The 26446-nt window shown below is 39.9% G+C and overlaps 1 protein-coding gene across 1 annotated transcript in view; it reads left to right on the top strand.

The window, feature by feature from the left end:
* The window catches only part of LOC117166676 (zwei Ig domain protein zig-8), a 108780-nt gene that overhangs the window by 25234 nt on the left and 57100 nt on the right, over positions 1 to 26446 (top strand). Inside the window, exon 2 of the mRNA XM_033350875.2 lies at positions 19115 to 19374. Coding sequence (XP_033206766.1) covers positions 19218 to 19374 — 157 coding nt within the window. The 5' untranslated portion in view covers positions 19115 to 19217. The remainder of the gene's footprint in view (positions 1 to 19114; positions 19375 to 26446) is intronic.

The raw sequence follows: 26446 nt of genomic DNA, 5'->3' as shown, positions 1-26446 counted from the left end.
AAAAATTAGCCAATTTGTTGCGTAATAAAGGGCGATGGAAACGAAAAACCAATAAATACATTTCCATTAAGATGCGATAAGTTGAAGCAATTTTACGTGAACGTAACTGGAGCTGCGTGTCTTCAAAGGGATGCTATTCGATCGTTCCAAACGATCCGGAACTGATTACAAATGTAAATAGCATATGGAATGTCAGGTTAACAAGGTGCACGACAACCTAGCTAAGCTGTTTATTTACTCGTAAAGAAAGTCGTTTGCAAGAAAGGCAAATTTCCAAGCAAGAAAAGTCATCATTACGCGAGGTCGAGTGTGCGACGTAATGTTGAAATAACGCAGTCGCCATAGTATTCTCTTGCGTTTACGACGCTTTTCTATAGCTTCGCTCTTTCGCTATATTTTACCTCGAGCATCGACCGTCTCGCCCGTTGATTTTATTCTTTTCCGTGAACCTCTTCTCTAAATTTCAAGTCGCTCTCCGCATTCCATCGAGTTAAAACGTCAATGATTCCACCCCGGTCGCGGCAACGCGTTCGTTTCGCACGATGAGACGGTGAAAAAGTTTCCGCTTGTCGTTCCCCTTAGCTTTCACGTAGCCGTTTTTGCGATACTTGAACGTTGTGCAAGTGCGGAACGGTTTCAGCGAGTTCTTCTTTAAAAATTTACCGTGTCTTGGGAAATGCCAAGAGAAATGAGAGGTGCATGACGAGACACATCGTAGGTGGTAATTTCTTCGTTGAAACGGAGTAGCCTTTTCTTTTTAATGAACGCGATTTTTGAACGTTGTTGAGTGATTCTCTTTACAAAACCCCGCAACGATAATTATAAATTACGCACGTACACATGCAAGACGTGGAGTTTCGTTCGGCCTACCCAAACATTTCCCCACAAATATTTGTCGGATTTCATTGGATCCGCGAAACGAACGCGTAACGTGAAAACACGAAAGGCACAGACGCTGTAATGGCGATGAATAATTGAAAGGGCGCGGAATAAATTGCATATATTTCGTTCGAAATTAAAATTAAGCCGCTGAAACAATTTGTATTCGTAAAGGCCTCGTTTCGCGTCGCGTCTCACCGATAGAATCAAATATTTCAATAGCCGAACAGCAGACTACTCGTCCACCTGTCTGCAACGCGTTTTAACGTCTACTTTGAAATCACTTAACCATTTTCGACGTTCGTTATATTCGTCTCCTTGTGTGTGTCGTTGCGATACTGCCCTATTAATATCGACGCGATATTGGGTTTTAGTCTATTCCACTGTAAAGTATTCCATCACTCCGTTCAACTACTATTTCTATACTTGAAATCCACTTTATTTCTCTTATCGTATTACTCTTTTTTTCATTTCGTCGGAACAATAGCAATATACCGCTGTTATATCGTAAGCAAAGAGGATTTCATGACGTAAACTGCTTTCGGTAATCACAGAGTTATTTTAGATTTCGAATCTCGTCTGATTACGAGTTTTGGAAAATGTTCTTTTAGCCATCCATTTATCGAAGAGAGATGCTCGCGGGGGTAAAATAGCACGAATAATATAAACATACGCGAGATATCGAAATTTCTCGCACTCGCTGATATATAGCGAAATACAAACGTTACGTGCCCATTTCTGATTTTGAGCGATACACGCATAAAGGTTTAGAGCATCGTATAATATCTACTCTTGGGGAATTTGCATCGATTGATGTACGAATCCTGGAATATTTATGAATTTGCATATTTCACGTTTAATGGGAAATTTAGAACGAGCTATGAATACATTCTTTTTTATCTTATGTTTCAAATAGGATCCGATATCAGATTGAAATATTTATTTGTGTTGCGAGCGACAAATATCATCGAATGTAAATAGGATAGTTCTTATTAGAAACAACGCGAACACTCACATTTAATATCGTAATTTAATATCGTCTTCTATCTTTGAAGAAAATAATTCTCTGCAAAAAAAGCGTCAAATAAAGGCAGCCTTCTTAGACACGCATGCTCGACAAAGTTTCAATTTTATAAACTCCTTTAGAAATTTCATACTTCTTTTACGTGCTGAAAAACTCCACCTACTTTACTTTTATCTACTTTTATTTTCCTGCTTGGAAGATAACGCCACTTGTTTAATATAATCTGTCATGGATCTGTTCTACTTAACGGGATTTATTTGAACGCTTAATTATACATAAAACGAATTACACGACCAGTTCTCTTTGAAAAGTAAACGCAAGTTATACGTAAAATACAAGGAATCGGATTTCTACTCTTCGTTTGGATATCCTGTTCATCGAACGAACGTCTTTGGACGACTGAAAGGACCAGGAGACACTATCGTCAGATCTCGTGAGAGTTTCATCTCTGAAAACAACCCTCTACCGATCGATTCTCTTTTGTGCAACGACCAACTCGCATTCTCGTCATTGCGGTGGTTTAACAATGCTCGGAAGGAACCTAGAAAGAACTAAGAAAATGCTCGCGTTACATATGCAAATAACGACCGGTTTTACGAGGGAATCCCAGCTGGCGATCGTTGCAAGATCGAGTCGTTAACAATTTGTCTCTTAACCATTTCTCGCTTCTCTCTCTGGATAATTTCATTTACCGTCATACTTCTGATTCTAATATTTTTAACATTCAAACTTCACACATGGATGGACAGGAGGTATTTGAATTTGAAATTTGGAGAATTTTTAATACTTTGAAGTTTTCAGTATTTCTCGCAATAATACGTAATAGAGAGATTTTGATAATTAAATTTAGTAAATTTTCAACCATAGCGAAACTGTGTGTTTGTTTATGTTTCTTACGAAACCTATCGCATACGAGAAAACGATACAGGTAAATACGCGAACATAATAGTTTATGCAACGTAATATTATAATTCAAAGGTCCTGTAATTTGTTACGCATTAATTCGGATTCTCTAGAATTCTTGTACACCTGCTGCTCGTATTTTCAGCTTTTTGCACGTATCAAAATTTCGTGCAACTTTGAAATTTTAACTATGAAAATCCAACAGCTTGTATCGTTGTTGCCTGCTATGGTAATTCTGGCCCCTTTGTTTCGGCCCACCTATTGTTAATTGTTCTGGTTCAGTAGTTTCATGAGATATATCCCTATAAAGACCGGGTTACTTGGTCCTTGTAAACGTCACCATAATAGCACCCTTAGTGGGTTTATGCAATAAGGATGCTGACATTCGATTATATCTCTGATACAACTTACTGCTAATGAAGCTGCTGTTGTCGACGAAAGAGAATTCGTTATATCGAGCTCACTCGACCTTTGATGAACTATTAAAACGAATTTCATAATCAATTGGCATTAAATGGATTAAATGGATTGCTCGCTAGGCGAGTGTCTACAGGATGAGCGATAAAGATATTTGCAAAACAGTAAAACACACGACATGTTAATCTTGCTCTTGGTATTTACGTCGAAGATAATATAAATTATACAAATGACACATGGTATTAGGTCGTTGGAAAAGTTTCTTTCGTTTTACGAGGAAATAATGGATGTGTAGCGGTGCACGAGCTAGAGGACAATTCGAAGCGTGTTGTTGTTTTGTCTCGGAGCATCAACATCGTTAGGACATACACAATGTAATAATAAATAAACTCCTGGGCAGTATAAATAAACGAACGCGATCGCAAGGTGGTCAGTTTCTCAGTCTGAGTCTCGAGCGATTTTATTAGCGATCAGTGCACGGTCTTTAGCGAATCAGTTAGTACCGAGCGTCTCAACAAACATTCTCTGTATTTATTAATTATTTTAAATATATTTGACGGTTTCGACATTGAGTTATCTCGTTATTTAACCCACACGACCAACCATCCTCTACGGATGCACAACATTTTCCGTTTTATATTATTTTATCGAATTACCTATGATCGATTTTGTTCTATCAAAATAAAGATCACAACGTTCGACAGATTAGGTTTCATGTTTCTATAAAGATGCGTCGTTGTAAAAGACGTGTCTGCAAAAGAAAGACACTTTTCGGACAGCCTAATAGTATCAAACATAGGTACTGTAAACACGATATTTCGATCATCCAAGACAGAACTGGAGAAACAAATTATTTACAGAGCATAACCCTATGAATAAATGAAGACAACTAAACTACTGCACTGTAACCCGTATTAATCAAAAGTTTAGGAAACAACTGAAATCGCCACTGGGACGAGGAATGCAACCAAGTGTCATCCGACGCGATACGAGTAACCTCGAGGACAAATGACCGGAAAGATCAGCCGAACATCGAGAAACTACGGTAGCCAGAGTCCAAGAGCCGAGCAAAACGACCTGGTCTACCTCTTACAACTCTAACATCCACGACCTCGGAAACAATAGGTCCAACCTAGGTTACCAAAAAGCTATAGAGACCTAGCACTCGTTATATATATGTACACGAAGATCAAAGGAATCGACCGAGGCTGTAACTTGGCAAAAGATACGATTGGAAACACAGCAACACGGAAATACCAGTTTTTCTGTTCTTGAGACTACGGAATTTTATCAGAATAACCGTTAGAATCGCAGACCTCGATACATACAACGTCTTAGCTCGAGAAATGTGGTTCTAGTAACCTCGATATCTATGACAGCGGCTGATCCTTACAAATCCCAAGTGGTATGTTGACCTACAATAGTGTGCATCGAGTTTCTCGACCTCGAAATTATAGATGTCAAGGTTCTTCGATACTGGAGCGATCTAGATCAGCTTTTCCAACCTTGTAATGGCAGATCTATAGACGATACAAGACCTGGATGATTTAGACGAGGTTCCTTGTGCGTCATTAGACGTTTGTATCATTGTTCTGCGTTAACGTTCCGATGTATCACGGGTCTGCGATCATGAATATTGGATTCCCGCGTCGTAGTCTGTTATATTCCTCTTTCTGATTGCTTCGCTCGAATCTATGAGAACCGTAAGCTGATATCTGGCAGTACGGGGCTCTTACGACATGTCTTGCAGCTTGGAAATAGCTGGTAATAGGTCCATAGACATCGTGACACCATTGTCATCAGAATTGTACGATCTTATAGAAATCTGTTTCCGCGTGATTATAAATATTGGGCTTATCGCACCTAAGGTGGCTAGAGACTGTTCTTTCGATGGCAAGATGGTTCGTCTAGTGCCCCTTGATCTCCAAGTTATATACGTCGAAAACTATTGATCTTGGCGTGGCCTATCCCAAGATCCTCGTTTTGCCAACGTTCCGGATCTTGTTGCTTGTTTCTAGGATGTTGCAAATCACGCCTCTCGCTTCGTCTATGGAAATGTGGTTTTCCAACCACTTGTTGTGTACTATTTCGCTATGATTCCCTATCGTCACATTTGTGGATGTCGAAGTAATACGTATTCACCGTGGGAAACGCTATCCATCATCAAAGCTATCGTCCGAGTTGGAAATTTGGTTTGAGTTATTCGCAGCTGTAAGAAATGATCAAGGTTGAAGTACCTTTTCGAAGTTACTGTTTCTGTAAATTTGTAATTGATCTTTCCACTATTAGATACTTTAAGTGTAAATTAATCTGTTTTATAAAATTATCGTGTTTCTTCGTATCAAACTTTCTTTGATTCATTGGTAACGATTCATCGTAATAATTCATTAATTTCATCAATCTCTTGTCTTTGGAACTTACCGTCTTTTATTCTCCTCGATTGCAAAATATTTTTCATACACCGTCGACAGTTTTTTATTCTTATAAACTTACGAGTATCTACGTTCTTTTGCTATTCGCACGTGCGATGTATTGGTACGCTATATCTGTCTCTAAAGCGCATTCAATTTGTCCGAGTTTCGGTAACATTTACTTTTGCATGGAAGCATAGTTATGCGGTTTTGTCTGCAGAGTGCTTTATCAAACAAAATGTATTTGCAACAGTAATCTAACCGCTGTATACACACCGATGGTTTATGCCAGCAATTCCAATTGTCAGATAAGCAGCCAACTTTTTTTAACAATTATTCTTGTCGCAACGTACGCGGATTCGCCTCGTATGCAAAAGTTTAAACAAATCTGAATTCATGTTAATTAGGACCTCATCCCGAATATTTTTCCTCATTTCGTTAATAACAATTATTGAGATATGTATAATTTTATGTGTTAGACCAGGTTAGATGCGTAGTAGTGATACTTGTACGTGAATATCAGCGTGTGGAAGTATTTTTGGGCGCGGCGTCTCGAAAACAAATGAATGTAAACTGTTGTTCAATCGGTTAACCCCTTAACCTACAACTACGGGCATAGCCCGTAGTAGATGATCGAACCAAACGTAAATATTACGGGCATAGCCCGTGGTACGATGATCGGGCCAAATATAATATACAGAGTGGTTGGCAACTGGTGGTACAAGCGGAAAGGGGATAATTCTACGCGAAAAAAGAAGCCGAAAATATAGAATAAAAATTTTTCGTTCGAGGCTTCGTTTTCGAGAAAATCGACTTTGAATTTTCGCTCGGTACGCGTGCACTTTATCGCGTCTCGTTATAACGGATCTCACTGTAGATCGTTGTCTCGATGGAAAAATTAAAAAAAAAAATTTTTTATTTTATATTTTTGACTTCTTTTTCGCGTAGAATCGCCCCCTTTCAGCTTGTACCACCAGTTACCAACCACCCTGTATAATAGCTTGCTTACGTTTTCGACCCAAAATTCTCGAACGTAAATCGTAGGTTAAGGGGTTAACAATCTGATATGGAAGAAGGTGAGACGCGTGCAAGTGTGTATCGATGAATATCTTTGACATCGCTTATCAAATAAATATATAACTATTCTAATATGAATTCTAAGTGTAAATTTAGTGTTCCTATGCCATTATTTCGGCTATTAGATCCAAAATTCTCAACAACAATATTCTGCTATTTCGTTATTAACGTGCCTACGATATTCGAGTCTCTTCGTTAAGAAAATCCCAAATTTATTATTCTCGTTGGCAATTTTATTTTATGTCTGACATAATTAGACGTTTGATTTCATCTGTCTCGTAAAACAACATTAACTAGCCTATTTACCGTTTTGTTTCCTGACTACAGAAGGGTTCCACCGTTGCTTAAGCCCCGTTTTCACGATTTCCCTCGCAGGGAGCGAACCTCGTCATAAATATCGTTACGAAACGAGCTTCCCAGAGCGTACTCCGTTCTCAAATCCGAAAAGACCACAAGCCGTTACTCGGACTAAAATCTTTTAAAGTCTCACGTACTACGTTTCTATTACATGTACACACGCGCTTGTTTATTGTTCCGTCGTATTTGCGTTTTCATCGCAGGAACCGTGCCAAGGAGGGATTTTATCGCATTCCGAGAAGATAATGTCGGCGGATTTTGTCGCGACTCATGGAAGGATACTTATCGCGCGTCCTGATTCTTAATAATTCAGAGTCGCTGTTTCACGAGTTATCCGCCTGTATTAACAGCTTTCTTTAAATCGAGAAAAACGGAGACTACAAATGACGATTATTTTGTAACTTCTCACGGAAGAAGCTAATTTTTGTTTCGATGGAACGCAATGATTTTACCGGATCTTGAAAGGATGTTTCAAAGGATGAAATTATTAGAAAATATTGGTACGTGATAAAATATTTTTCGGATAACCAGTGACCACTATCGATGAATTTTATAATCGAGATGATCCTGATCGTTAGAGAAGAATAAGCTTCGCTTTCCAAGAAAAGATTGAACTCCATCGATCTTCGATATTTCTCGGAATAACAAATTTCCGCTATCGGCGGATTCGCTAACGCTGCCAAGTTTTTCAATCTTCGCTAGTTTTAGAATGTTCTCCCTGCTTTCTTCAAATATATTCGAAAAGTTCTCGCGTGTCTTCGATCTTCAAAACTCGAATCAACGAATTGCGACACGTGACGAGACTTCGGTATAAGCTCAACCAGTTTGCCATACTAATTTCCTCGAATTAACCTTTGAAGCATGAAGTTAATCAATGTAATTAGAACGGCTGTTGCTGGCTTGTTCTCGGGTCTCTCAACAATGCGTCAACGAAACAAGATTCTTCTGTGGACGCGAACACTGAAAATTATTCAAGACCTCTATATCTTCATTTTTCTCGTTACATCAACTATTACGCATGTGTGTTTATGCTGTCTGCTTTATTGCAACAAACGAGCTACACCAATGCTTTATCCCGCAAAGATTCTCGTATTACAGGAACAAAACAACTCCTAATTCGCGACGTTTCTCTTTCCATAAAATTTCTATCTTCTTACCTTCTTATTACGCTATTATTAAATCATAATTGACTTTTTTATTAATTGCATATCTGCGATAAACGCGTCGTGATTTCTATACGCATTTTTTAATTGACTTCGAATTTCTTCGATGCGATTAAGATGGTCGAGTCTCGTTGCGACGTTACATATCGTAAAAGTTACGTTATAGCGAAAACAAATTCCGTAATAAGCGTTTGAAGAGGTTCGCGAGCCACTGTACGTCAGAATATAATTCTAGAATTCAATCTACAAAATTTCTTCAAGTTTCAATCTCGAAATTGGATTTCCAACGCTGCTTCCCTCACAATGCAATCCAAGAATTCGCAAATCACTCGACAGCGCGTGCCAGATTTAAAGCTGCCCGTGAAACTGAACGAAGACGCAAGTTCGATCGAAGAAACGCGAAACTTCGTTAAAAGACGTCGCAATTCGATGCGTACGCTCGAAGAACGCGCAATGCACCGTTCCAGTTGCTTATGTAAGAACCACAAACTCTGCATTGCAAATGCATTTACTTTATTACGCGGACACAATAGTCCGGCTGCCTAACGATGCTAACCAGGCGCGCGCATATCTTAGGACGAAAACGGTGCGACGACTCGGTTGTTCGGCTGGAAAAGTCGCGGTTTCCCGTTTCCGACCACCACCGGTTACAGCGAAATCTCGTACAAACTGGAAAACGTCATCGCGTATCCTAATTCCGTCCTTTAAGCCTGAATCTTATTTCCCTTATTTCCACTTCCTTTTCTCATCTTTTTCCTTATTTATCTCCATCCTTGTCCTAATCTTCTATTATTTCCTTTCTTAATCTCTTACCTTGAATATATTATTCTCTATTTTATTTAACTGAATTTCTATCTTCCATAATATTTTTCACTGTTAATTTTTCGTTTTCGAGCTTAGCGCAAATGTATGACACTGATCCGCCGTTGGTATTATTTTAATGCATTAATTTTAATGAAAATGGTTTCTGTATATGTGTATATATATATGTGTGTGTGTGTGTACGTGTGTATGAAATGTTGGTAGTTTACAGCTTCTAGCGTATTTCCATAATTGCTCAGCTTGAGAAGGGAAAGTTGCTTCCGCTGAAAGTTTTCAGCAACTATATGGAATGTTTATGAAACATTAAGCTCACTATTGTGCTAATTCCATTTCGTAATATTCGCCGTGTTGTTTATCCGCGGGAGTCACAAAAATTATATCCAAAACAATAATACATTTTCGATAACCGCCGCTGACCGCCTGAAAAGCTGAAAACCTGTGTTCGTTTGATTCGAATCATCCTAATTAGAAGTAGCATGGCATTTTGTAAAAAGTTTCACAGAGTTTCAAATTTTATGCAAACGCTTTTTACAACTTTGCATTTTGAATGGTTCTTTAACGACCTACTTTCTCAACAAGTGGGAGATTTTAACCGGTATCGCGCCTTTCTCTGTCCACTTTTGATCGTTTCCCTGCTATTTCGTCGAACCTTTCCTTCTAATCGCCTCGCTCACTTATTTTTCTCGTTCTCAGTGAAGCGGTTCAAACGCTGCAAGCCTCTTTTCCATATTTCCTAAGCTCTCGCCACCTGTCTTTAAATTTCTGTCTCGGTTACACGCTGACCTCCTTTCTTTCTCCTCTATCAGCTTACGGCAGCGTTTACCGTTTGTCTAATTTCAACTCCACGTCACGTTCCCATTCCTTTTCCCCTTGTAATCCCTTTTTTTCCCACCCAACTCTCTAATTGTCCCGTGTTTCCACTAGGAAAACGTGCACGCAGGCGTCCCACAGAGAACAGCTACGAGATCGGTTCCTTACTGCACATCTACAGCTTCACGCGTGTTATAAATTGCGAATTAACCTGGTCGATTTCTATCGATCGGCCGATTTACGTAGACAGAAAGTAACCGTTTGACGTGGCAAATAAAGAAATTCAATTAATAAAAAAGAAGGTTAATTATCAAATTTTCCTCCTACGAACCGTATAGTTAGGTGCACTATGTCAGTTAAAAGTCAACCGTTAATTTACCTTCTATATCGTTCGATTGTTCTATAAATTAAAGCTTTCCATAATGTTTGTTATACTATCTATTATTTATTTAATAACGTCATTCCCTGTAACAGCAAAACGATACTTTACGTAATAAAGTAAATTATTTCAAAGAGTACAAGTTAGTTAATGAAGGCAAAGCTGAGGAGAAACTTCTACATCGAAGTGATCCATCATCTTAAATTGGATATAGCAATTTAAAATGCAAAGTTTTCCGAAGAGAAAAATTTTCTTTGTTACGAGCAAGTGGTCGCGTGTATTAATACATGATAGTGGATTATAAATTGACATTAATTGCAAGAAACCGTGTCCGTAGCTGCTATATAAACGCCAAAGTGTGACCTATTTTAAGCAAGCAGTTACAATAAATTAAAAGTTACGAGCAGAAAGCAATATTGGAAAAGAAGCCTGTTATCGACATTCATTGCATACGTTGTCTACCCTTGCATTAAACTTTACCACATTTACTCTGTAAGCATGCATTTCCGCCGTCTGTTTCTTCTATAAAAAGATAGCTCATCGGTCGTTTAATTTCGAAAAATATTTCTACGATAATCGATCAACGATAAACTCTAAGAAAGGAAAAACGGAGAAACATCTTTTCTTACCACAAAGCGTTAATTAAAGCGTTATAACCAGCATGACTAATTACCGTCATATAGAAAAACGTTCTTTTACCTGTTTCATGTTACAGAGCTGTTAATTTTGTTTACCTCAATTGATGGGTGTTCTACACGGTAAAGAAAATTCAAATTTTTAATTAAATATTTTTCTATGAGTTTCAGCCACCATTCGATGGTCCATGTAAAATTTTTAAGCTCTTCGATGGCAAACAATTCAGTTCATATTTAAATCACGGTGGAAGGTTTCGCGTACTCCCGAACGAACAATATTTATTCGTGAAATTTATTCGGAAAAGAACGCTCAAACAGCGAATCGCGATTAATTTGTTTCGTCACGAAACGAACGAAGCGAAAGAGAATTCAACTCGCGTGTTTACGCCAACTTTCTCAATGGGAATCCCATTCAAGCGATACACGAAACTCGCGCGAAAAAGGTGGCGCGATCGCTATTCTCTTTCCCATCGCTTTTTCATTGTCCGGAAATCCACATTCCATCTAACGGTCCATCGTTCTGCAAACTGCAAATCGAATTGACATCGAACAGCGAACCCCTCGTACTTACGCAAACCATATTTTCCCCCGTTTCTGAAGCTTTCGCGCCTCTATACGTGTTAATCCCAGAAATGAAACGCTTCGAGACACACGAACTTATTATACCGAGAATATAAATGACGGAATTTTGTGATAATTTCTGGAGAAACCTTTCAACTATTACGAAAAAGTTTAATCGTAAAACTGTTATGCGTATATTGGGTTGGCAACTAAGTGATTGCGGATTTTGTCATTGGATAGTACTGACAAAATCCGCATTCGTTTAGTTTCCTTAAATACTTAGACGCCACTTGCACAACATTCCCAATAGAATCTGGCATACCCCAAGGTAGTGTCCTCGGACCCCTGCTGTTCTCCATCTACACTGCCGATTTACCAATATCAACAGAGATAACAATAGCAACATTTGCTGACGACACAGCGCTATTAGCTTGCCACGCAGACCCGATAATTGCTTCATCCACTCTCCAGCGATGTCTCGACTCGATGGAAAAAAGTGGTTTCATAAATGGGGCTTCGAAATTAATGAAAAAAATCCACGCATGTAACCTTCACGCTCGGAAAACAAACCTGCCCCCAGGTCACCATCAACGATACAACAATTCCTAGCAAGGATACAGTCGGATACCTGGGCATGACCCTGGACAGGAGATTAACCTGGAAAAATCACATCACAGACAAAACGAAGCAACTCAAGGACAAACTCAAAACATTCTATTTGGCTCACTGGCCGACGCTCCAACCTAAGCACACAGAATAAAATTACCCTCTATAAAAGCGTAATAAAACCTGTCTGGACCTACGGAATCCAACTATGGGGAACAGCAAGTAATTCCAACATTGAAATACTTCAACGCTTCCAATCGAAAACGCTAAGATCCATTACAACTGCACCCTGGTATGTCACCAACGAACTAATACATCGCGACCTCAAGATACCAACAGTCAAAGAGGAAATGGCAAAATATAGCGACAGATATAGCAAAAGAGTCAACAAACATCGAAACCCCCTAATCACTGGATTACTCGATACGTCGGACCAGATCCGCAGGCTGAAGTGACACTACCTGCTAGACCTAAACGCTAGATTCAATTAGTTATTTAAATTAAGTAATATTTACTTATTTATAATACTTACTTACAAATTATACGTATCTATAATAAGTATTAACTTATTATAAATATTTAGCCATGTCACTGCGCCACGCCATGAAAAAATTACTGAAAATTCTCAATGCGAGAATTGATTGTAAATATCAATAAACAAAAAAAAAATTTAGTTTCCAACCCAATATTTGATGTTACCGTAAAATCGGTATATGGGACGAAAATTTTCTAAGTCTGTTTATTAAGATATGTACAATTTTGTGTGCTAGATTAGATTAGCCGCGTAGTAGTGACACACGTATATGAATATGAATGTATGTGTGTGCACAGCGTCTGGAAAAACAGACGAATGCAACTGTTTCGTTGACAGTGTGGTATGGAAGATGCTGAGACAAAGAGAGTGCTGAGACGCGTGCAAATGTATATCGACGAAGATCCTTGAAATCGTTTCTTAAATAAATCTAAAACTATTTTAATATGAATTCTAAGTGTAACCTTAGTGTTCCTTTACTTTTATTTCGGCGATTAAGATCCACAATTTTCAACACTGTTCCTTGAAATACGGCCGATACTGTCACTTTCCTATCCATTGGTGGAATCAAGTTACAGGGCAAAAATATATAAAAAGACACGACGAGATATTTCGAAAAAAGACGAATGATGCGTGAAATAATACTTTGTATTTTATATCATGTATTACGCTTATCGTATATACAGCGAAGGATCAAATGTATTTAGTTTACGTACGCCGATCTTAAATTACGCTTTATCTCTCTCGTCATCCCTTCATTATCCTGCAACTGATCGGCGGATACTGCTACATGAATGGCTGTCAGAAATTAGATCAAAGTGTTACAGTTTGGTTAGGATCACGACTGTGCGTGTCACGTTGTGGGTCTGTAACATGCCACATATTACTGGCCTCGTAATTGTAGCTTATGAGGCGCTCATGTAACAGTTCCATCACACATATCGTAGTACACGGTTTCTACCCGTACTCGGATGAAAACTAAGCTTCGAATAAAACGCTTTTGTTTCGTGTCTCGCATCTATTCTTTGTATAAATAGAAAATCGTCTCCCGGTCGCTTGTATTAGGTTGTCCGAAAAGTTCCTTTCGTTTTACAAGAAAGTAGTAGATGCACAATATTTTTTGTTTTATATTGCAGTATCGAAGACGAGGGGCCTAGGGGGGTGTTCTGCGAATTATAAACAAGCAGTTGCTGAGCGTGTGCATGGTGGGGCTTAAACAAAAGATATAAGACAAAGGACAAAGAGTTGCTAAGAGACGTAAACGAATTAAAGGGAGTATAAGTTGAGAAGCCAGAGAGTGCGGATCGCGTTGTCGAGATAGTGTTGTTAGCGGTGTTGAGAGAGAGTTGAATCTGTGTTGACGAGAGTTGTTAATTAATTATAATACGTTGTTACGATTACTTCGTGTTAAATAACCATTGTTTTCTGTTTAATCCATTTATTATTAATAAACTAATTAATTATAGTAGTTACGATACTACAATATTATTTTATCGATTTACGATCCATTTTGTAGCAATAGAATAAAATGGATCGTACATAAATCCATAAAATGATATAAAATAAAAAATATTGCGCATCTATTATTTCACTTATAGGGAAACATTTGGGGCAACCTAATAAAATATTTTCCTACCGTATATAGCTTACTGCGTTGCTTTTATCATTTCATTTGTATGATATAATTAATTAAATCCGACTGTAATAAATTTCCAGTCATTCGAAGAACGCTTCGATGGAAAATAATTACAACACGAATACTACGAATTTTCGTAGCCATTGTAGATGAGAAAAATCCGATCAGCGGTAACAGCGCGTCAAATTCGAATACAACGTTCGAAACAGATACAACATAATACCCTTCTTAAATACTAGGACACCTGGTTTTACGTAAAATCGGACAGTTGGCATAAATAATTAAGGAAACCATCAATCCGCCGTGATTCACGTAACTTGCTTTCGAATAATAATGGTGCTATTCAACGACCGGCGACATTTAGTATCCTCGAACCGGTTGCTTGCTATTCTGATAGATACGCTTGTCCACCAAATGCAGATAGGAACGTGACATTTAGCCGCAGATATTTCGAGTCGGTGATATTTCAACGAAGAATAGATATATAATCGATGCCCACGACTAGACAGGTCGAGTGCGAAACGTCGTTCTAAGATAAGACGCGTTGTTAAGTTTTTAACCGGTTGCTCGCCTCGTTATTCTCGCACGCGGTTTTCACTCTGTTGACCTATTCAACGATCCCAAAAAAGATGTTCGAGCCAGTAATTAAACGGATGAAACTGCGCTTATCCCTATACATTTCTGAATTTTCTTCAACAGTCGAAACGCTTTTCGCGCGACTCATTACGTTGCCAAGCGGCTGTGTTCTTCGCATGCTTTTTCTTTCGCTCTCTCTTTCAGCTGGTCGAGACGAAGCGACAAAGATCGGCACGACGATTAAACGAAGTCTCGTCGCTTCAAAATTTCCCGGATAAATGCCAGTTAATCTTCACGTAGGAAACGTAAAACGTCTTTCAACTATCGTTCGCCAACGCCGTCCGGGATAATTCGCTTCGGTCTTGCCGTTGCACGGATCACACGAACGAGATGTGATTGAAAAGAATAACTGTACGGAAAATTTCAAAGGAACGTTCGTTTAACGCGATTCTACTTCCGGTGTGTAAGCGCGAATTACATAAATGGCATTATATTAAGTATCGTTAACAGCTATAAGTAGCGACATGTTGGAATACAACGATATCAATCGCATGCAGATGAGGTGATTGATAGTACGGATTCTTCCCTTCGTTGCCCAGCGATATCCCCACTAGCGTGCGTTCGTGAGATGCACCACGGCGGCTAGCGCGTGCATGCTCTTTCGAGAATTCGCCGGAAGAAGCGTGAGGATATGGATGGAACATTCTCGATGGGCACGTCGAGAAGCTACTAGAAGGTTCCGTGGCACGTGTGACGCCACACAGACACCCACACAGGTCGCACTCATTACTGCATAGAGAGTAGGGTTCTAAACCTTTTCAAGGGCCATGGGTCACTAAGCCAGTCAGTCTGTGAATAACTAGCCAACTGTCTACATTCCAGAACACACACTTATAATTCTTGTAATAATTGTTTAATAAATATCAGATTATATTATTTCAACACAAACATTGTGTCTTCCACAGGTTATTAATCTTAATTCCAAGATTAAATTCTAACACGCCAATTATCCCATGTTATCCATGATTAATCACGGTCGCTGTCTCTATTGAGATATGTATAATTTTGTGTGCTAGACTAGATTAGCCGCGTAGTAATGACGCACGTATGTGAATATGAGTGTATGCGTGCATAACGTCTGGAAAAACAGACGAATGCAACTGTTTCGTTGGCAGTGTGATATGGAAGATGCTGAGACGCGTATATCGACGAAGATCCAGGAAATCGTTTATTAAATAAATCTAAAACTATTTAATATGAATTCTAAGTGTACTCTTAGCGTTGCTTTACTTTTATTTCGGCGATTAAGATCCACAATTCTCAACAGTCTCTTTTCAAGTGATAATTCTGGCGAATCTTTATGCTTCGGAGAAATTCAATCAAAATTTCCGTACGAGTCTCTCCGAAATTTAAGAAACCTGCAGATATCTTCTTCGATATTCTGATCTTAAACGATCTTTATTTCTGCCTTTAATTTGTCTGCATTCCACGCGAGGAAAATATATCGCGTCCCTTCTTAAACATCAAACGCAGTACACCGTGCGCTCTTGTTCGAGTCAAGCAATGCAAACTAGATAAGAGCTTGGACTTGGCAGTCGACATATCGTAACTCGTAGTAAGTAAATAACAAAAAGTTATGCAATTCTATAAGCAACTTTTCAAACGATCGTAGGATATATCGATACTCCGGCTAATTTCTAACCTACGATCCCTTAAATTTAAGATTGCAAAGGATCCTTTGCCCTGCATCGAAATATCGGCAGACGCATTTACCCCTGAAACCCTGATCCTTTCTCGCAAACTTTCTCGCGAACGTGTCAAAGGAAGAATAGGTGTTTCTTGGTCGGCGAAATTCGCGTCGATCTTCGACCAAGTTGCACGGAGTTTCAGCGATTTTTCGAGATGCCACGGGGATGAAAGGGATACGCCGACGACCTGGATGCTTGAATAGATCATTCTCGGTCGGGCTGCCGAATGTTCTATGCGGTGCATCGACGGATACTTCCATCTGTGTAGGGTGCATGCAATGGCGTGCATTCGTACTTTGATCACATCTCCGTTAGAATAGCTGCCGCCTCCTGCCGTCTCTCCCGTCCCTGTCCTCTGTTCGTCGCTTTACAAGCTTTGAATGATCGTGGCTTTTCGAAACGAGACTTTGACAGTATTTACGCGCTAGCGAAAAATCGTTTAGAATCGGCCGCTCGTGTCAAACGATGACGCGCTTGAAAAATTACTTGACCCAAAAGTTAATTTGTCGCGTTGATCGCGTCGTATCTAATGCATCACACTGACACGCGCAGTCGGATACAGATAGTGGAAATAGATATCGACGCAATTAAATACGAGCTGTTTAGAAAAATGTGAACGTTAGTTTCAATTATTCGGCAAATAATCTACGTACTGTAAGGATATAAAACTAAAAACGATAAATAAAACTAGCGCTGCTTCGATCGAACTTTATCGATGTCTGCTTCCATCGTCCGTCCTCTCGCGCGTTTCTTCCCCGCTGTATTTTCATTTTGGTCTCAGATTCGCTCGACGATCAACATCCATACAGAGTGACTCGTGTCGCATCTTTACAGCAACAAGATTCGTTCAACCGTCGACACGAGCCTGTCTCGTAGCTGTAAACGTAACCGTAAATTCGATTCGAGATGCGGCAGCGAAATTGCATTCGTGTTCTCTAAGTACTGCACCGAGGAGCAGCTTATCTCGTATGGGATAGATCGTGCAGAAGCATGTGCGCGCAAGTAGATTGTCAGGGATTGCTGAAATTTTATACCGCGTTGCACGGTAAAGAGCGCAGTGGATTACACGCGAGAAGCTGGTGTTTTCCATTTGCATCTTGTGTAATTTTTCTTCGCTAACGAAATGCAAATTGACTGTCGGCTACAAATGTTTATTACGCGGATTAAATCGTACAACGAACCGACGTACCACGCGTATTACCGTTTCGTGAAAATATTCGTGAAAATCGTGTATCTCGCTCGACGATTGCATTTAATCCATCATTGCAGGCTTTCTGCCGATAATTCACGTTCATCTGGAGGGAATCGAGCCATAACTATGATCAATGAGAACCGAATCATACGCCAAACGCACTTCCATTCGCAATCCAAGTTATTATTGCATTCTCGACAACGTTATTACCAACTACGTATGATTGCCTGTGTTAATAGTTATCTGACTATGATAAAGCGTTCTATGACGTAATTCATCGGTAATCGCGCCTTTCGCTATCGCCATATTCATCGTTTCGATAAAACGTTCATTCTATTTCCGCTGTCGACGAAATTGCCAAATAAAATTGTTATTTCGACGAAAACTTGGGTCGTTTTGATATTATCAACACGTTCGCACGATCTGTTACTTTGCATCGTTTTATATGTTACGGTATTTAGTTTACGAGCAGATTTCGTTTGAACGTAACGCAATGTCTGAAACGAATAGAGCAATTATACTTTGCGTGCCGATGTATCGAGTTTCGTATCAAATTTTACAAAATGAAAATATTCTAGTCTGACCTACATTTGTAAAATAATATTCCTATTGATCTGTACCGAAGCGGAAATGTACAGTTTTCATATCGATGCTTGATATATCGAACAAACGTAACTCGTATTCGAGAAACCACAGATTGCGCGATCGATTAAATTAAACATGTGACAAGCGTTTGAAATATATATTTCCATTATCTTTTGGCCGTAGAATGCCATTTTTCCTTTTTTTTTCCTTTTTTTTCGATAAACCGGAGCAACGGTAAAAAAAATTTGCATCACAAAGTTGCGGCAATTTTTATTTCGTAGATAGGGAATATTTTCGCAAACGAAAAACTGAATATTTCGTTATGCGCATAAATTTCGCCTGTTCTTTTACATATTTTACGCTGCGCAAATATCCGCGCTCTACTAATTATTCCAGCTCGTATTATTTCCATCCGTCTCTTATCTCGATTTTCCAGAAGTCGTAGAAAGTCTTCATCGTGTAAATATTGATCCTCCACTCATTCCGGAAAATGGACAAACTAGCGTCGTTGGTGATCCAACCGAGTTCCGAATTTTCCCGCAGTTCTCGACCAACAGACTCGCCTCGGTACCGTATCAACTTCCTTCGTCTATTAAGATCAGCTGGCAAAAATCTTGCAAACACGCAGATGGCAAATATCAATTTCCAAGCCGCTTTCTCCACAAAGTACATAAACTGCGCCGCTTTTGGCGGGAACGCGCATTCATCGGATATTCGCTTCCGCGAATTTTCCTTTAGACGTTGAAGAAACACCGCGATGGCTACCGCTGTTGGACTTTCAAGCCGCTGTTTGGATTTCAGAGACAGCAAAACGGCTGGGATTGGGTTTCCGTCGGTGGCCCGGTAAAATCAACAGACGCCGCGAAATATCAGAAGCTTCGGGGGATGCGAAAACCGGAGGACGATGTCGATGAGACCGGCCTGGGGGCCCAAGTTGTTTCTCGTGCTGGTGACGACCACGATCGTTATCGGCAATTATCAGCGACATCGCGAGAGGACTCATTTGCGCGAGCAGCTCGTTAACAGCCACAAAGTCACCAGGAACGTCACTCGATTAGAAGGTAAGTGCTATTTAAACGCGAGCAATCGCTCGATTCGATAATTCAGTTTCGGACTATTCATGTTCGTTCGATTCGTTCATCGAACGTACGTTAAATTTTAGAAATTCTGTCGGCTTCGATTTTCCGAACTTCCATTTTATGTGCACCAGTTGTATCACGTGTCTCTACGTAAGAATCTTGAAACTCGAAATCCACGTGTCTTCGATATAGCGACAGCCTCTAATTCGTTTTTTTCTTCTCTTTGTCTTTTAGAAATATCAATTCCAATTGTCGAGAATATTCGCGTACGATGGGAACTCTTGTCGCGAGCAGTCGCGATGTAGACGAGGTTTCCGCCAATTCGCTGTATTTGAACACGCAGAACTGATATTGTTACGAGCGAGAAAACGTGCGCCGAATACGCGTGTCAAAGCTACCTGGAAAATATTTCGCGAAGAAAACGACGCGTCGAGTAAAAACATCGCGCAGGCATAAAGCCAATCGTTTACAGACTCGTCGTTCTTTCGCAACTTCTTTCGCAACGGCCTAATCCGGTACAGTTTCTTGTTCGGCGATTCCAGTTTGGAAAAAATTCGAGACAAACAACCGCAGTTGTAAACCGTGGCGATCGAAGCGACAGAGGCAAATAAAAGGATCGCTATATAGACGATAAGTTGTTCGTTCATTTAAAGCACTACTAATTTTTCTGCGGTCGTAAGTGGAACGTATGCAAGCCAGCTATACTATTTTGAGTCGTACTTTCGAGACTTTTTTCTAACCGTGCAACAAAAAACGAGCCACGCAACGGGACTAAAAAAGCACGGCAACGTATGTTTTACGTCTTTCCAAGCATTTTGTTCTTTTACCGTTCTCAATTTACTTCCGACCGTAACAAGAAAAGGCAAACAGAAAACGAAGGCACAATTAAAACACGCCGAGTAAAATTTTGGATAATTTTCCTTTTGGAAATCATATCGTTCCTGTACGTAGATTGCTCTTTTCCTCGAACATACGACAGCGTCGTATTCGAGCTATATAGATCGTAGTATCGTAAACTATAACGACTTATTTAAAACGAATGGATTGTACGGATGTTGATTAACCCCTTAACCTACGAATCGTAAATATTACGATTAGCCCGTAATATTTACGTTTGGCCCGATCATCGTACTACGGACTATGCCCGTAGTTGTAGGTTAAGGGGTTAAACAGGAAACGATGGTTGTTTAACGTAAACTAAATACGATAACATACTATAATTTAGACAACTCAATAGTTAATTTACAACTCTTGTCACCACGGATCTGTGACAACAACCATACCCAAATCCACGCCATTCCATACTATCTGACAGTGAACCGTCAGGTTTTGACCTGACCTTTGCACGTGGCCCAACATTACACTTTCCCCGTTACGTAGGGCAATCAGGATCCTCTCCTTGTCCCTCAACACACACAAACGCAACGTATAAAAACCGCGAGCATTTGACCACGAGACTAGTCTTGTGTACAGTTTTGGCCGTGATTCGAACAACTATGTCAACTTCGCTACTTCAATGTAATATTATACTTGATCATTTTCGCGAATAAAAGCCTACAAAATTATAAAAGCACAGTCAAGTTAAGTCATTGCTCAGCTACTCCTTTTTTATCATTAACTTTACGTGACAGATCCAACGCTCTCTCTCTCTCTCTCACGCGGACCACACTCTCTCGACAACGCAAATCGCACTCCCTGGCTTCTCCACTGACACTGACTGTTATTTCGTCTTTCTCCCTTAGCATCCCTTTGTCCCTTCGTCTTAGCCTCACCGTGCACGTGTTCCGCAACCGATCGTGGCCAGGATCACGTTGGCTTTTCTACGAAACTATTCAATCGAAGGACCGACGAACGTTAGTTTTTCTCACGTATGATGCTTCCCATTAGCAACTTTCTGTGGAGGGCGGCCAAGACCCTTCCTAATCCAGCAACCCTCTTATTATTCGATCAGAAATAACGTCTACTGCCCTCGTTTTCCTAACCAAAATTGTCATCAACAAATCCGATGGTCCCGTGCGCTAGACACACCCTCGCTAACTTTCCTCCGCTACAGCATCGTCACTGAACTTCGCTTATTCTTCATCTTTAGAATAGTCAACGTCTGTTTACCGGGTTTCTACCCTTGAATCGATCACTTGCTTAACTTATACATACGCATCGGCGTAATTATCTTCTTTACAAAGTTGTTGGAATAAACATTAATTTATACCTGTTAATTCAGTGTAAACTCGATCGAACCAGCCCTATTATCGTAACAGAAATAAGGGGATCGATCAGTTCGTGGCGTCGATTATTTAATCGTAACGGGAATTTACGAGTCCCGTTGACGTGCTTCCTCGCGATCGCGTCTCTACGCGAATGATCCAATAAACAGTTATAAAATACTTTTCTTCTATCGTCCTATAGCTTTAGCAAGTACAGTGAATTTTGCAAAATTCTATCTTCTTCATTACGAAACTAGTTACCGTTGTGCAAGGCTGTTTAATATTTATCGATACCGCCAACTCGTAACTCGTAACGTTTCAACGTGTTTAACGAAAGAAAAGCTCGATCGAAGGAAAGCTGCACGAAGACGAGTTGTTGTAATAAAAAAAAGGAATAGACAGTCGTAAAAGCAATTTCAGGATGTCGAGCGACACGTCAAAGACCGAACAGGAGCGGACATACAGCCAACTTTGATTTCTGGGTACGCGGCTAAAGTATCGAGCCACGATGAAAAACGAGTGGCAACGTCATGGCGCGTCGTTTTCCATGGCGTCGACGCCGTTCTGCGTCCGACGCGTACGTTCCGCCGCCTGATTCACGAGTTTATCAGTGACTTACCTGCGGGAAAATTCGCCGTCAGATTGTTTCGCGTTTCAGCCGCCAGACTGAGCGACAACGATGAAAATACGCTTCAACAAACTTCTTAACCCGTTTGCACCTCCGAGTGTTCGCACGTTCTCCGGGCGTTAGCTTCGTTTCGAAATTTTTGTTACAGACAGAAACGCTTCGGACAAATCCACGTGGAATTTTTATTATTTGCGAAAGTTTCTCGTAAAGGGTTTTCTCCAACTTTCTTCTGAAACAGTCGCTTTTCAGAGAAATTCTGCGCAAAGTGAACTGCCGATACGGAAAACTTCTACTTGCGAGTTAATTTTTCGCGGAGAAAATGAAGATGAGAAGTGGGTAGAAGAAGCTGGAGGATTTGAAACGAAACGACGGCTTCAATGGAATATTTGCGTGGGATATTAAACTTCGATGTTCAAAAAATCTTCTTCGGTTAAAATGTCCTACCTAGCGTTGCGAAATCGAAGGAAACCGAAGTTCCGTCGTTTTCTTCTTCATTTCCATTCTTTTCTTCGTTCGAATATTAAATAAAATATTCAGTCGCTATCTCGTAACAATAACCTTAGCAGCGTTATCGTAACAATATGATCTTGTAATCTTTAAAAGACAGAAAATACGCGGTAGGAAATGTTTTAACATCGAAGTATCTTATAAAACGAAGAAATGCCAAATAGAATGTTTCAACTAAGACGTAGCAACTTCGGTCGTAACACGACAATTTCTCCCTATCTGATTCTACTTCGAAATAAAATTTATTTCAGGAGAGAAGAAATACTAATTGAAGAATCATCGAGATTTACGCGCTATTTAGTTCGATCTCTACCGAGAAACATCCATGTCGCGAATTCGTTCTCCAAACATCGTTACATCGAATTAAAATCGCTTTGCAGGCCATGCGTTACGAAGAGCGTTTGCAGAGTTACCAGATCTCCTATTATGCGAACATTTTCAAGTAATGGAGAACAAATGCGGGGAAAGCCAATGACGAAGAGGACGCGTTTAAATACGCTTTTGTCGAGAAGCGGATCGTCTCTTTCCTTTTCCAGGGCGAATTATTTTACTCGTTTAATCCCATTTCGTAGCCTCGTTTGCCGCCTCGTCGTTAAAGCATGACGTAACTCGCGAACCAGACTTGCATCCTGACGAATATATTTACGATTTTATTCCTTTACAGAGTTATAAATCGTACGATTGATGTCTGTACAGGCTTGGAAGGAAGAAAACCAGAGACAAACGAACGAAGAACAATTTTGTTTCGTTTTAATTATCTGCCGAGTCGAACATTGTCATTCATCGCGTGAAAAAAACGGCGCTAGCTGTGTCGGCGAAAACTAAGTACATATAATTAACTGTTATTTAACGCCCCGGAATCTCGTTACGAAGTATCGCAAATTAAAAAAGTTTTTCGCGATATTGTGCCTTGCGTATTGTTTTCGTTTAGTTGCGAAGTTAATAAATCCACGACAAATTGAAGCGAAAAATCAGGGGAAAATGTACCGCTTGCAGATGCTACAGGTGCGTCATCGAAAGTCATAAATTCACGTCAGCTTTGCTTAACTGGACAGGTGGAACCAACTATGTATCCATCTACGTCGTCGTAAGTGAAATTCATAGTTTCAATCTTATGCCTTCAACAACATATTTCGATAGATATCCTCGGTAATCGTAATTTTTCCAACGATTTCTATAGGCTGGTCAATTATCCGAATTCTTGTTTGGGCGATTGAAATTCTTACGCATCACGCTGTCGTTTACGACGCTCGGATTCGATTAGTTGAACTATACGAGCAACGACGCGTCTCTCCTAGTTCGTCATTGTCTAAAACACTGTATAATGAAACATCTTGCGTCTAGTAATTGCTCATAGCGAATCATTGAACCAGATTCAATCTACAAATAATTACATACTGCAGCTGGTCCCCATTGTCGTGATGGAACAAAACAGACGCAAGACAATCCTGTCTCGTTACACAGAGTATTCAGACTTAGTAATAATCGCGTAATATTAGTAATAATTGAAATTATATCGATGTACGAGAGTGGCGGTAATATCCTCAAGAGACACATTCAGATTCAAGAGACACATTCAGATCGATTAAGATCTCGACTTACGATCGTGTGCTTATGAAATTACAGCGCCCCTTTAGGGTTGATCGCGAAGTTCGACATATCAGGACGTCGGAATTGTACTTCGTATAGATAATTAATTAACACACATGTTACTACGCGTATTTCGCTTTAGAATATTCCAATTTCATTCAACGGTGCTGAAATATTTGCTTGCAAATACCTTTGATAATGAGTAACGGATATCCAGAATCGCAGGTTTATAGAAACAATAGAGATTTGGCTTGGAGCAGTCGATTTTCAAATTTTTCTAAAATGCAACGTTCGAGGACCAAACGGGAGAAACGCTTGTTACTACGCGTATTTCGCTTTAGATTATTCCAATTTCATTCAACGGTGCTAAAATATTTGCTTGCAAATACCTTCGACGATGAGTAACGGATTTCCATAATCGCAGATTTATAGAAACAATAGAGATTTGGCTTGGAGCAATCGATTTTCAAATTTTTTTAAAATGCAACGTTCGAGGACCAAACGGAAGAATGATACTTTGGGAAATTTCTTTAACAAGATACAATACCATGCTACGATATTTGGCTCTGCCATTGTCGACGTTACATCGAGCAATAGTTGATGTATCGTTTCTTGCGACAATTACCGAGTCTTCGGTTCTTTGAAAAATCTTCATTCGTTTTAATTTCTATTCCGTTATTCGCGGTCCTTGTTTAAATAACTGTTCGAAGATGCACGTTCGCCGAATTTTATACTTTCACGCCTTTGCATAATGATAATACTTGCACCGATTAATGTACCTTCGTTTGTCTACGCTTTCGGGGAAGCTTTTAGTCTTCAGGTTCGTCAGATCGATGGAGTATCTTCACGGATCAGGAAAGTTCATCGGTAGATATTTTACGGTAGAATAACGGCCCGGGCCGCGCAATTAAGTGCGCCACGCCGGAGAATCTACGATTCCGTTTTAATATAATAAACGACGCGTGGGGATAGGAAGTCGAAGAGTAAGGAAGCGAGCACGTTTAATTACCAGCTCCCCGGGAGTTGATCAATGTACGCGGCTAAGCTCAGAAACCGAGTCGAACATGGCGGTGATTCGTCTAGCGGGAAAGTTACAGCCAACTTTCTTGCCGCCCAACTATTCGAACCTACGGCCACCGGAACTTTCGTTTCGCAGCCGCCTTTTACGACATAACTCCATCGACCGACCACTCCGCCACGGTCCATGCTAAATAAACGCGGTTACTATCCTTACCATTGCTGCTGGCTGCTTAATTTTCTATCTCTCCCCTAGTTCGGTCTTTCTTTTTCCCTTCTTTCCATTTTAAACTGTAAAACAGAGTACGTAAGGCGAAACCAGCGACAAACGGGTCATCTAAATATCTAAAAATAATCCGGGAAACGGAAATTTTTCACCGTTGCGTGTAATGCTCTTGAAACAGCGCAACTGTCTTGACAAATTTTTTCGTACGAGAAAAAAATGAAGCGAATGTGCTTACGGTCGGGGTCAAAGATAACACATGTAGGTTTTATTTAAATATTATATACTCTTCTGATTTCTGTAGTGGTAGTGTATGTTGTACTTGGATTCCCTTATCCTTTTCCCCCTCTCTTCTGTTTCTCTCTTTCTTCTTTCTTCTATAATTTGGCCTGCTGTCATCCTTTCTTGCTCCTCTCTTGCTTCTATCTGCGTCCCGCCTTTTCTCGCCTCTTCTAGTCCCTTCTTTCTCTTCCTTGCTCTTTTCCCTTCCTGACCATTCCTTCATGCACTCCTTTGCTAATTCCTTTTTTGATTCTAGGGCTTTCTCTTCGTACCTCGCTGCTCTTTTTAGTGCTTTTTCTTTCATTTCTATTAATTTGCATTCCTCTACCAGTATATAGTTTGGTGTTGTCATATCTAAGGGCAAACGACAAGGAGCAGGCACAACAAGGAGGCTAAGGACCAAAGTGGCAGTAGTTTTTAGTCATTAATTGATAATTTATAGTTCCTAATGCTCAGTTTTTAAAGATGTAAAACCGAAAGTTCGTCCAAAGCCGAAAGGCACGGACTAAACAATAATAAATAAATAATAAATACTCTTCTGGTTCAGATTATGTAGCAAATAATTGAGAGAAGTATGTACAGTTTTGTGTAAGCGAGTCATAT

The sequence above is a fragment of the Bombus vancouverensis genome, chromosome 4 (genome assembly GCF_051014615.1).
Source record: "Bombus vancouverensis nearcticus chromosome 4, iyBomVanc1_principal, whole genome shotgun sequence".
In the NCBI taxonomy this organism is placed as follows: Eukaryota; Metazoa; Arthropoda; class Insecta; order Hymenoptera; family Apidae; genus Bombus; species Bombus vancouverensis.
The sequence above is the reverse complement of the archived record's forward strand: the minus strand, read 5'-3'. Positions and strand labels throughout refer to the sequence as shown.